The sequence below is a fragment of the Atheta coriaria genome, unplaced genomic scaffold, assembly GCF_025399875.1.
Source record: "Atheta coriaria isolate IRGN ID8LTWV9N9 unplaced genomic scaffold, Caltech_Dcor_3.1 hic_scaffold_2_pilon, whole genome shotgun sequence".
In the NCBI taxonomy this organism is placed as follows: domain Eukaryota; kingdom Metazoa; phylum Arthropoda; class Insecta; order Coleoptera; family Staphylinidae; genus Dalotia; species Dalotia coriaria.
In genome coordinates this window covers 1406402-1418505 of record NW_027045444.1, presented here as the reverse complement: position 1 = coordinate 1418505, position 12104 = coordinate 1406402, and the positions used below count along the sequence as shown (strand labels likewise).

At 34.4% G+C, this 12104-nt stretch overlaps 1 protein-coding gene and 1 long non-coding RNA gene across 4 annotated transcripts in view; one reads left to right on the top strand and one right to left on the bottom strand.

The window, feature by feature from the left end:
• The window catches only part of bi (T-box transcription factor bifid), a 43240-nt gene extending 36958 nt beyond the window's left edge, over window positions 1-6282 (bottom strand). The window contains 1 exon segment of the mRNA XM_065315130.1: window positions 5320-6282. Coding sequence (XP_065171202.1) covers window positions 5320-5948 — 629 coding nt within the window. The 5' untranslated portion in view covers window positions 5949-6282.
• A 321-nt stretch (window positions 6283-6603) lies between these two features.
• The window catches only part of LOC135801172 (uncharacterized), a 29857-nt gene continuing 24356 nt past the window's right edge, over window positions 6604-12104 (top strand). For all 3 annotated transcript variants that reach the window (XR_010550322.1, XR_010550321.1, XR_010550320.1), the window contains exon 1: window positions 6604-6734. This is a non-coding gene — a long non-coding RNA (uncharacterized lncRNA). The remainder of the gene's footprint in view (window positions 6735-12104) is intronic.

The following is a 12104-nucleotide window of genomic DNA, read 5'->3' as shown; positions in this document are numbered from 1 at the left end:
GTTGGCGCGCGTGTATGGCCGTTCATTAAGTCAGTTAACTTAAGTCAGTTTTCAGGATGCGGCCGCATGCAAGCCCCAAGGGGCAGCAGCGATACGAAAATTCGACAGCAGGTCGACGCCACTTGAAACACATACAAAGTGTTTGCATAAACCTTAAAATAAGTACACCTTGACTTGACTTAACTTAAGTAACATTTTGAGTAGGTATCAAAATATCGGCCTGAGACTCTTGTGAGGACGCGTAAGCTAACCTATAATTATCGAAAGATTGTGTGGAGGTCCGATGATGTCTTCTTTTACAATCGCTTTTTTGCTGCTCGCAGGAATAACGGCGGTGTGTTGTGTATGCGTGTAAGTGTATTTTTTCTTGTTGACTTAAGTCTGTTCAAGTGGTCAACTCGAAGCATGTGCGGCGTACGCGACCCAGGCGGTCAATTAAAAGTGCTCATTACGTCGGCTGCGCAATTAAGAACTTGACTGAGTAAAAAAATTGAGTTTTTGGTTGTAAGTTGTGAAATAATGTCAAATTTAAAGGACTTAAGTTAAGTCATTTTATGATTTTTGTTATATTTTTGCTTATAACTGCTCATGAAAAATAGGTATACTGATAAGCGACACGTGGGGTGATAGCTGATTAAATTTGCTTTTAAAAATGTTTAATGTTTTATAAACAAATTGTTAAAACATTGCTTTATTTGTTGTTAAAATTCAAGTAGTAAGTTGGATGTTTTGATGTTTTTGAAATTAATTATATTTAAACGTCTAACTCATGAAGTTTTTGAGATATTTTAACAAATTATAGCTTATTTGAAAGCTAATTAAATTCCCTATAAAATTTTGTATTTGAAATTGTATTATGTTTATTGTAACATTGTTTAAATTAAGCTTAAACAAAAAAATAAAATTTTTCAAAAATGTATATGTGTTTTTTTACACAAAATGTTTAATTAAAAACAAACAAATTAATTGAAACTATTTTAAGTTACATAGTTTGAAAGCTACTTAAATTCTCTTTAAAATAACATAACCTCAAACTTTCTACCCCACCCATTCCAGAGTTATCCACGTTCAAAGTTGAGCAAAAACTTTTGAACAAATTTTCACTTTTTGCGAAATTAGTTGAACTTCCGGCTTCAGCGGAGCGGAAAACACAAAAAGCGAGCGGAAAAGCGTGAAAAAGGGAAAACGCTCAATAGAATGCAAAAGCACTGTGTACACAGCAAGTAAATTAGCATTTTTCAGCGCTTTCGAGTGGCAATCATTACCTTGCACCCACTCGACGCCCCCAAAAACCACCCTTATACACATGTACCACACACATCAACACAAAAATTTAATAAAACGTCTTAATATTTAACTCAAATCTCTTTAAAAGTTTCAAAAAAATTTTTTCACCAAAATATAAAAAATATTATAAATACACAGCTAAGGGTAGTAAAAACCACCCCAGCCGGTCGAATATTGGTCGAGGGGTGAAAAAATACATGGTAAAATGTAAAAGGGTCGCAACCACCTCCCTGCCGCTCTCCATGCAAGTTTTCACCCTATGTTATAACACAACTTTGAACTCTCGATCGAAAGCTCGCAAAGCTCGCCGTCAAAGCAACGCATGACACACATCACATTTATTTTCAGAACACGAAAAATGAGAATTAGTCTTAGGCGTCATTTTTACGTTTTCACACTTCAATTTCGGCGTCTAATGAGAGCTTTTAAGCTGCGCACATTTTTAGAGCGTGTAATTGTTGATTTACAGATTTATTTTCGGGGCGTTCGCGTTAAGCGATTCTTCACACGAATTCGTCGCGCCGCTAATTAGGATGCTCGCACACAACGCATCACGCTTCATTATCTTATTTTATGTATTTGGATTTGTACGAGATTCACGCGTTTTGACCGGAAATGTATGTGTAAGATTTATTTGATTTTTGTTTTTATAAGAAAAATAAAATATTTTGAGTTAGAACACAATTTTAAGTCACTTCCTGGAGGAAATATGTGGATTGCATGGTGTCATTTTAAAGATAATTTAATTCTCTATCTAGTGGTATTATTATTAATATTATATACCGAGTGTTTCGAGAATTATTTAATAAAATGTTTATAAAATCATATTTTTGTAGTTTTTTTTTAAGTTTATCACTAATTCCATAAATGCAAAATAAAACCCTTATATATGTTCTAGAAGATAATTTTATTACCTACGAAATAACGTTTGGTTGAATGAATTCTAATAATTAGTTCCCAAGATATCATTGATTTACTGAATTAAAACATTAATTTTCTTCAAACACTAAAAATATTAATTTTACTTAAAAACTTTCAACTTTGAAGTCAATTAAAACAAATTTCTCATAAGAAAATGTTACTGTGTTATATATCACAGGAAAGCAAATTTAATTCCCTATCCACCTACATTTTTATAATTTTAATATACCAAGTGTTTCATAAATTATTTACAATAAAACAAAAAATAATTTTTTTTCTTAATTCTGACATTCATCATTAATTTTAATAAACTTCTAATTAAGTCCTGATTCATAATAACATATTTTCTAATAGATAATTTATTTAGCTACAAAATGATGTCTCAATGAATAAATTCCGACAAACCGCTCAAACCCCAGAAGCGATTTAGTAAAATAATTGATGAAACTAGTCGATAATCCACACAAAGTCGCCGCTAATGCACCTTATTATACTAGTTATTATCCACCAAACACTTATATTCGTTACCCGACGCCATTTTCGCACAGTGCCGCTTACTCAGCGAGTTTATTAAAGTTTTACTCAAGTTTTGAATATTTTCACCGCTCTGCCATCGCCTTATTAGGCACACAACAGCCGAACGTCTAGTGACACTCGCGCATCGAGTGTGTAATAAAATGCGCTGAATAATGTTCTGCGGCGGGCCGCGAGTCTTGGAGTAATCGCCAATTAGAATAATAATCGCGCGTAATGGCCGCGCATGCGATGCGCACATCACTACGATTATGCTAATCGTTTCATTTGTGGACTCGCCGCGCGGCGACTAAATTAACACTCAGACACACTCGCAACACGAAAACGAAACAAAGAATACATATTTATGTTACACTATAATTCATAATTCAAAACAAGAATAGGAACACAAAAGATGATTAGATATGAAGAGTGATACACATTAATTTGTGTAGGTTTTTTGTTTTTGTTTGTTAAAAAGTCTTTGTTTGTCGCCGAATTGGACTTGATTAAGATGCGAGATGATGGAGTAAATTAATGTGGGAATAAACGGACGCATTGCTGATTAAATCCGGTCGCTGCGACCAGCATAATGATAATAATTAAGTTGAAAAGTATTTAAAGCGAACGCAAAGTTTTTATTAGAAAATTACACTGTTTGTTTAAATTGAAATTATGGGGATTTAGCGTTAAGGAAATGCGGCTTGTTTGACATCATTTTAAAGCTTATTAAATTATCTGTCATTTGGTGTAATGTGTATAATAATATCATACTTATAACAAAAGTTATTTGAGATTTAAATGGAAAAAAGTAAAAATTTTCGCACGAATTAAATTTCTTTTTTTAACCTCAAATATTTCGTACTTGTGATGAATAAAAATAACATAGTTATACATCATTTTGAAGCTAATTAAATTATCTATCAAATTGTGTTTTGCTTATTAACGTCCCATTCTTGTATCAAAAGTTATTAACAATTCAAATTCACTTAAAAAATTAAAAAAGTTCAACTTTAACCTCAAAAATTGTTACTTTGCACTCAAGATTTACTTATTATTAGCAAATAATTATAAAGTCCATTTAATTATCTTTCTAATGATGTCTTCATTGTAAATTTCCGATGATTTGTTCAAAAGTTACAAGCAAAAACGTCTCTTGAAATTTTTCGCTGCGCAAAACGCAACTAATTAGTAAGCGTTAATTTATTATTTGGATAATTAACGAGTAAATAAATGCATTCAGAAGCCGGTAGAAACAAAGGCACGAATTATGAATTATGCTGCATACTAATTTTATAACTAACTCAATTCCTGTTAATTAACTTTTGTTGAGTTTTGTTGAGTTTTAGGTTATTGCAGTTACCTACGTGCCGACGGAAAGTGAAAAATGAACTCAAAATAAAAAAAGCAGAAGTTCTGTGAAAAATAGTGCCTTATTTTGTAGGGAAAATATTTGAGACATTTTAACAAGTTTGCTGCCGACGGTTTGTTGTAGTGTCTTATCAGTTATTACTTATCACATATCAGTTTTTACAAAGCGCGGTGTTTGTGTTTTGGCACCGCTAAAAATGTCAAAGTAATCACACGTCAACGCGTAATCAATGTTTCAGTCGACAATTATCACATACTACATTCATAAATGGTTCTTGAAATAGTTTTTCATGGTTTAAAGTATAAATAATAAGAAATTCCTTGTTCAAAAAAACAAATTTTTGAGTTTTTGTCAATTTTTGTATATTGTTTTTAAAATTTCGCTATGTTTATGTATATTATTTAAAAGAGGATAAAATTTTCTTTAAGATGAAGTTTATTTGAAAAATATTGAACATTGCAAACAGAAGTTATCTTGATTTGAATATACGGAAAATTTTATCAAAAATACTTCAATTTTGTTCGATGACAGATTAGAATATTTTAGCAACAATTTAGTTATTAAAACTAACATTGGTTATATACAAAATTTAATTGTTTTTCTTATCACGTTGAAAGCAGAGTGATATATCAACTACAAAAAAAGTTATTGATGTTTAAAGCAAAAAAATCAAAATTTTTAAATTGTCTTTTAAAAAAATTTTGTCAATTAGCAACTTTAAGGGCAGATTCATCCCTTTTAGCCTTATTCCACCCTAACATGTTATACACCATTTTAAAGATAATTTAATACTCTATCAACTCATTTTTGCAAAACTTCTTTATATATAAAAGTATTCGAGAAATTTAGTTTTTAAAAACGGTTGACTATTCCACAACTAATTATCTTAACGGTTTTTTCACTTTGGGGCTGATTTTAAAACACTTTGCTACCTCTAAACTCAAATTCAAGTACTTCTTTGCATGACAGATTTAACCAGCTACAATTTGACATATCGCTGGTCAAATTCCATAGCACCGTTCTTGAGTAACACGCCTTCGAAATAAACACGGATTAGTTAAGCCTAATCTTAAGACCTCTCCAGCGCGTTAAGTCAACTTGGCGCCTACTTAACCAGTCTCACATTACGAGTACCTACTACCTCCTCAAAAACCACAAATTCCTTCATTTGATTCGATTCGTTTCTATCCCTCATCATCAATCAACATAAACAAAAATAAATTTACCTTCCACTTTTGGTGATGACCATCTCCGTCCCCAACTTATGAAACTTCTCCCAAAGATCCTTCCCTTCAAGCGTAACCTTCGGATCATCCACCACACCATCCTCTTCCGGTTGTATCGCCCTCAACGGCCTCACCATAGCCGGATGATGCTGATGTGCCGCCACCGCCGCCAACACTACATCCTCAGCAGTGGTATACGGATGCCCCGACAGATGCGGATGATGCGGATGTCCCAATTTGGGAATCAACGTCCCCGGATAACAAGCATGTGGATTCTGCCCTCCGAAGGCAGCTAACGCCGCCGCCGGGAAGTATCCACTCGGTGGAGTTCCACCAGCGCTATGATCTCTCCTCTCGTTGGTATTCTGAACACCTCCACCACCTCCCGCACCTCCAGGGGACGTTGACGACGGCGAACTCGCACCCCGACCACCACCGGCACCAGCTCCCGAGGAGTTGTTGGTCGCGGCGGTCAGCAGACTGCTCACGGAGAAGTCCGTCTGTCTTGGCAGCTGCAGGAAGGGGTGGTACGCCATCGTCGTCTGCCTCTCGCCGCCGCCGCTGTTGATCGTCGCGATGCTCGTATTGCTGCTGGCCAGGTGGTGATCGAGGGCAGTTTCGAAACGCATTTGGCCGTCCAGTGCTCACCCAGGCACCGAGCTTTTTTCCGGGTCAACCGCACAAGAAAGTTTTAACTCAACACTCAACTATCCTCAGATCCCTTTGGATATCTTCCACGGATACAACTTGAAAATTCATATACTGCCCATGGGCGATGGAATCCACTCAAGGGTCATCCTTTTGGAGCTTTTCACTGAAACCAACACTGGAAAACAACACGCACTGTGGGATTTTATGTACACTTGGATATTATTCTACCCGCCGGAAAAAGGGTTGAATTGCGGTTTTTGGTGGTGCGCGGCGGTGGTATAGTGTCGCTCTCGACACCTCTGCGCCTCGTTGAGTGTAACGTAAGACTATGGGAAGGTTGGCGCGCGGCGCGAGAAACGGCTTCCTGCCAACGCGCCCCTCCTCAAGCACACCTATCGCGGCGCCGCGATAAACCCCCACCTAGCACACAAGTGTGTTAATGACGCGCCTTGCGACCCACACGATTGGTTCACGAGGCGTTTGAACCAACACCAGACCAACACCGTGCGCAGCCAATCGGGAGGCGTTGCGCCCCACCCAGATGGTCGCGCGTCCGGCGACACCTACTCATCTACCCCCACCAACTTTTGCGGATACACACCACACACTATCACCTCCTTTTTGCTGTGCGATCGCCTGTGTTGGTGAAAGAGCTTTCGGGCGATGTGAACGTGTCGGAACGCAAACTTTACGCGTCGGGTCATCGTGGTGTGAGTGACTGAGCTTTCACTGAGCTTTCATACACAAAACAACAAATATTAAACGTAAGTATTTTTTATTTTATTTTTTTCTATGATATCCATCTAGTAATTTATTAAAAAATACAAAAAATTGATTTTGAATTATTTTAAAAATTGTGATAATGGAAAATGTGAGCTTTTCTGGTGTGAAATAACCACGCCCTCAGTTTTTCCAACGCTGAGGAGTGGTGTCGATGCAGGCACTTTGTGTGTCGGGTCGTGCGGTGTGGTCGGGGCAGCACCACCTCCCCCACCATGAGGAGCGGGTGGCAGCGTCGGATTCGGCGCCTCGCGCAACAGCCACACCGCACACGTCCAACGGACACGAGAGATCGAGAGCTTTTAGTTGGCGTTTTCCCAAGGATTGGAAAAGCTTACACATTTTTACTAAATTGTGCTATCTATATCAACAACGGCTCTTATCTTGTTTCCACAGTTGAGTTATTCGTGGGTGTTAATAAAATGAAAGCTTTTGATATCAGCTTAGAGTTTAGAGTGTTTTGAGTGGGAAGGTTTTTATAGGAATAGTTGGTTGAATTTAAAAATAGGATTATTTTGGAGTTTTATGAGATAATTGATTTTTTTAAGGAGATAGTTATGAAGGAATTATGTAGGTGTAGGGGTGAATAATCTGGGTGGAATATACAGGGTGGTTAGGCTAATTATTTGGAGTGTAACAAACAGTTTTGTTTTGGTTGAAATTTATTAATTTTTAATGTGCAACTTTAATCAACTATAACTCATAAACCAATTGAAAAAAATGCATTTTCTTTTTTGATACGTTTAGAGAAATTAATTGTTATTAAATGTATTTTTATTTTATAACCACTTAATAATATATTAAGTGGTTTAGACACAAATCAATAAAATATAAGATTTGTCACTTTTATTATGTGTTTTTAGTGATATCTCCACTTTAATCAACAATAACTCCTAAATTAATTCAAAAAATTACTTTTTCTTTTTTTATAATTATCAAAAATTTTATTGAATAATACTAGGTGTTTCAATAATGTAGTTTATTGTATAATAACTTGTGTTTTATAAATAAAATTGAGAAATAATTTGTTTTTATAAACATCTTTTACTTTTCAAAATTAGGGTTAATTTTACCATCAAATAACTCAAGAACAAATACTGATAATTAATTTTTGTAAACATCATATGATAAAACAAGTATTTTAGACTAATATTGCCTAATTTCATTAAAGTTTAGCAATTATTTCTTTAGTTATTACCAAAAATATAAAAAAAGTTAAAAATAATTTGATTTTACTTAAGTTTTTTTTAAACTAGGATTTAATTAGCGAAATTTTCTTTCCTAAAACTTTTAAAGTAACCAAAATACCTATGTTTAATGTATTTAGTAAATAATCGATGATAAACTCGAGGTTAGAAAGACAAATGTGTTTCTCGAAGCGTACTAGACATAAATTTGAAACGTGTTACGCAGTTTGTGAGTTTGAACTGTTTGGGATAAAAGTACCTAGATGCGAATTGGAGCAGACGTGACGCAAAATGAAGGGATAGAAAGGGAGTTTTTGGAAAACGAAAAGAGTCGTAATCCGGGGCGTCGGCGGTGGCGTCAGCGGCGTCGCGACGCATTTTACTCTTTAACAGTTTAAAATAAATAAAAATGTTCCAGTTTACTGAGAATTTTTAAAAACACAAAAATACATTATAATGCTGATTTTGATTGACATTTCCTTATTGATCGGTTCTTGTTCTGACGAAAACAGAATGTAATGTAGAGGTACTCACCTGAATTCAGTGTTCTTCAGTTAGTTGTTTGAGAAAACTTTCTTTGCCTGCATCGACGCTCGTTTGTTTCTCGTCTTGAGACATCGACGAATAATGGAACGGAAATAAGCACCGGACGTTCGCCTTCGTCTACAAATTCAGTGCTTCAAAGCTTCAAACTTTGTTATTTTCATTCATCAATGCAATTGAGAGCTGAAATGTTGATCAATGTTTTTCTAAGCTACATTATCGAATGAAGAATGTTGTAAAATTTTAAATTTTAGAAGAGTTTACTTTAAAGACCAATAAATCGAAAAGTTTTGAAGAAATTTGACGGAATTTTTATCAATTGATGCAAAAACTTATCTGCTTTTTATTTTTGCAAGACATTATTTTGTATCTTTAATAGTTTTTGCGTAATTAGTAAAAAACTAACAAGTTTCATTTTGGAGAAAAATAATTTTTTAATTTGGTGTTTTAAAAGCTTATAACTAATGAACCATTATAAATAATTTCATTATTCTTTGACTATATTATAAAATAATTAATCTGTTTTTAAATCACGTTTAAATGATTAATAAATTTATAATACTTTTTGAGATATATACGAAAAACAAACTAAAATCAAATAAATATATTTTTTACTTTAAAAATAATAAAATCAAGTAAAAATAAGTGAAAATCATAACATATTTTATCGATGCCAGTCACGTGATAGTTGATTGAACACAGTGACATGCTCCCACGAGAAAAACTAATTTTCTTCGCGCAGCACAGCGACCTGCAAGCGATCAAAGTTAAACTCCTGTCGACTCCATCAATTTCCTGCGCACGACAAAGTGTGTGAACCGTCCGGCCTGCTCTCATGCACACAACACACATACACACACAAATACAAATACATATATTCCAATGTTTCAAAACGTTTATGAAAATGTCGTTGGATTTTCCTCCATCTCTGCCGATTGTGTCGCCGTCGCCGTCACCGTCACCGTCGCCAGTTGCGTCGTTACGCCTAATCGATCTCGCCGGAAAACCGAAAAACCGCCTGCAAACAAACACAACGGCAAGCATTCACGACATTCACGATCGTTAGCTAACATTTCACTAACGTTTCCTAACATTTGCGACTTGCAAGAGGCGAAAACGTAAGAAAAACGCAACAAAAACGAAAGCACACGCGAGTTGAGAGTGAAAAAGAGCGAAAACGAGCAAATTTCGTACGAGACGAGTTGTGTCAGGACCGTCATGACCGTGGAGACGATGTTCCATTAATTTTCCGAAAGTCACAACCGCTTTTCGACGAGATTTTCACATGAAAACGCACGGAAACGCAAATTATGATAAATTGAAATTTTCCCAATGCGACACTTTTTTTAGTTTTTAGTATTGCGCATGCTACAATTGATGGATTCTACTGAAATTACTAACAGAGGTAACCAATTAAATTATCTATTAATATATCAAAAGAAAATTAATTTTCATTGAGTGGTTTATGAGTTATAATTTGTTAAAGTTGACTAATAGAATTTAATTATGATTGATTTTTGAAAACATGACATATTTTAGTTTTTTTATGATAATTTCTACAACACTTTGTATAAAACTGCCAACTTTTTACAGATTGTTAATAGATAAATTATTTATAATTATAAGTTGAAACAATCGAATTTTGTGTACTAAATATTGACTTATTAAATATTAAAATTAATTAAAAGTTTTTTGGACAAATTTCACATTTTTCTCAATAATTACCAAACCACCCAGTATAAAAACACTAACTTTTCAAAAATTAACACATAATTAACTATTCTATAAACATCTGCAAACAGAATTAAATTTCCTCCAGTCGTTTTCATGTTATTGGCCATTAAACTCACCAAATCATGACCAATCACATTTTTTGTAATTTATTCAGTTTTTCACCCAAAAAACGGTCGCCAAGAGTCCAAAAGTCTAAATATTTCTACTCTGCTGTCAAGTGGATCAAGGTGTAGTCGGCGGTGGTCCGTGCTCGTCAAATTAGCCACAAATTTTCGGCGTTTCGGTGATTTTACGACTGCTCTCGGCGTCCAAATTAAAATATTAAAAATATCTCGATCTTTTACGAGACTACTTTTATGTGCGCTTATACAAATATTTACATTTTTACATTTCTATTAATTAAAAAGAAAAGAAAAAGGTTGTGGTCGATGGCGACGGCGACGGCGAAGAAGTTGGTGAGGTAATATACGGGACCACCGCGACTCTGCTCCGGGTCTAATTTGCATCTGGACATGAACATAATTCTCGTCGACGAGTTTGTCTTGAAGCCTTCAAACGAATAGAAACAGCAAGGGTTCCCTTGGATTTTGTTTATGTATTTAGGTTTTTATTTATTTCGAGATTTAGGCGTAAAATATTAATTTCTACACAATTTTTGTGTTGCGAGAACATTTCATCAATTTTAATCGTGAATAACTGTTAAACTATTAGCAAAAATATAAATGTTGTTTAACACATTGATAGATAATTTATTTCTTAATATTTATGTAGGTTTTTATTGATTTTTAAATATTTTTTTAAAAATTATTAAGGAAAATGTGAATGAAAACATTTTTATTTTATTTTAATGTGATTTTAGATTTTATGCAATTTTAAGTGCAAATTACTTTTAAACGAGTAGATATATCAATTTGATTCTTTCAATAGTTTAAACATAATTTAATACTTTATGTAATTGCTTAATTTGATAGTGATATATTAATAATTGCAGGATTTATAAGTAAAATACTAAAAAATGTCACAAAATTTTAATTTTTAAGTTGTTAATTATATTTGATCAACTTTAATTGTTAATAACTTAAACATTTTTAAAGATATAAACAAATTCTTTTAACACCAAGTAGATAATTTATTTATAAAGATCCACACATAATTTTATAAACATTTGACAATTTATAAACAAAATATTGCAAAAATCATAAGAAAATGCATTTTTGTAACAATTTTTTGTTCTGTGAAGTTTAATAACAAATAACAACAAAACTATTAAAGATATAAACAATTTCTAAACGCCAATTCAAAAAGAATTTAATCTAAAATATACCCTGCAAATTTGATAACATTATCTGTAATTCTCTAGCCTCTACATAAAAAAATATCTCCAACAACAAAATAAATCCAAACTAATTCTCTCCGCACACGTGATTAAAACCATTTCAACGAAGAATATTGCGAATTGATCACATATTCATTACGAATGCGTGGCTTGTCGCTCGTCGCCAAATAACGGCCACAATTGTACGCTGCACACGCATTGTATATCTCTACTCCAGTAAGTATGCATACGTGTGTGAGTGGGTGATTGTGCATTGCGTGTACACCGTGCAGCAGCGAGCATGAAGTATCGAATTACGCGCCCGCCACCATTAAATCCCACTCCCCGAGATCCGACCGGCCGATAATCGACATTCGACAATTCGATTCGAATATGATTTTGAGAGACCGCGAGCGTGTGCCGTGTGTACCTAGCTATATATTCGCTCGGTGCTTAATTAAGAACCTATCGACGGCACGACGCGCATGTTGCGTGGTGCGTGTGGTAAAATCGAGCATTAAACATGCATTAGATTTGCGTTGACACGGAGAGGTAGATGGTGAGATAGTTTATTA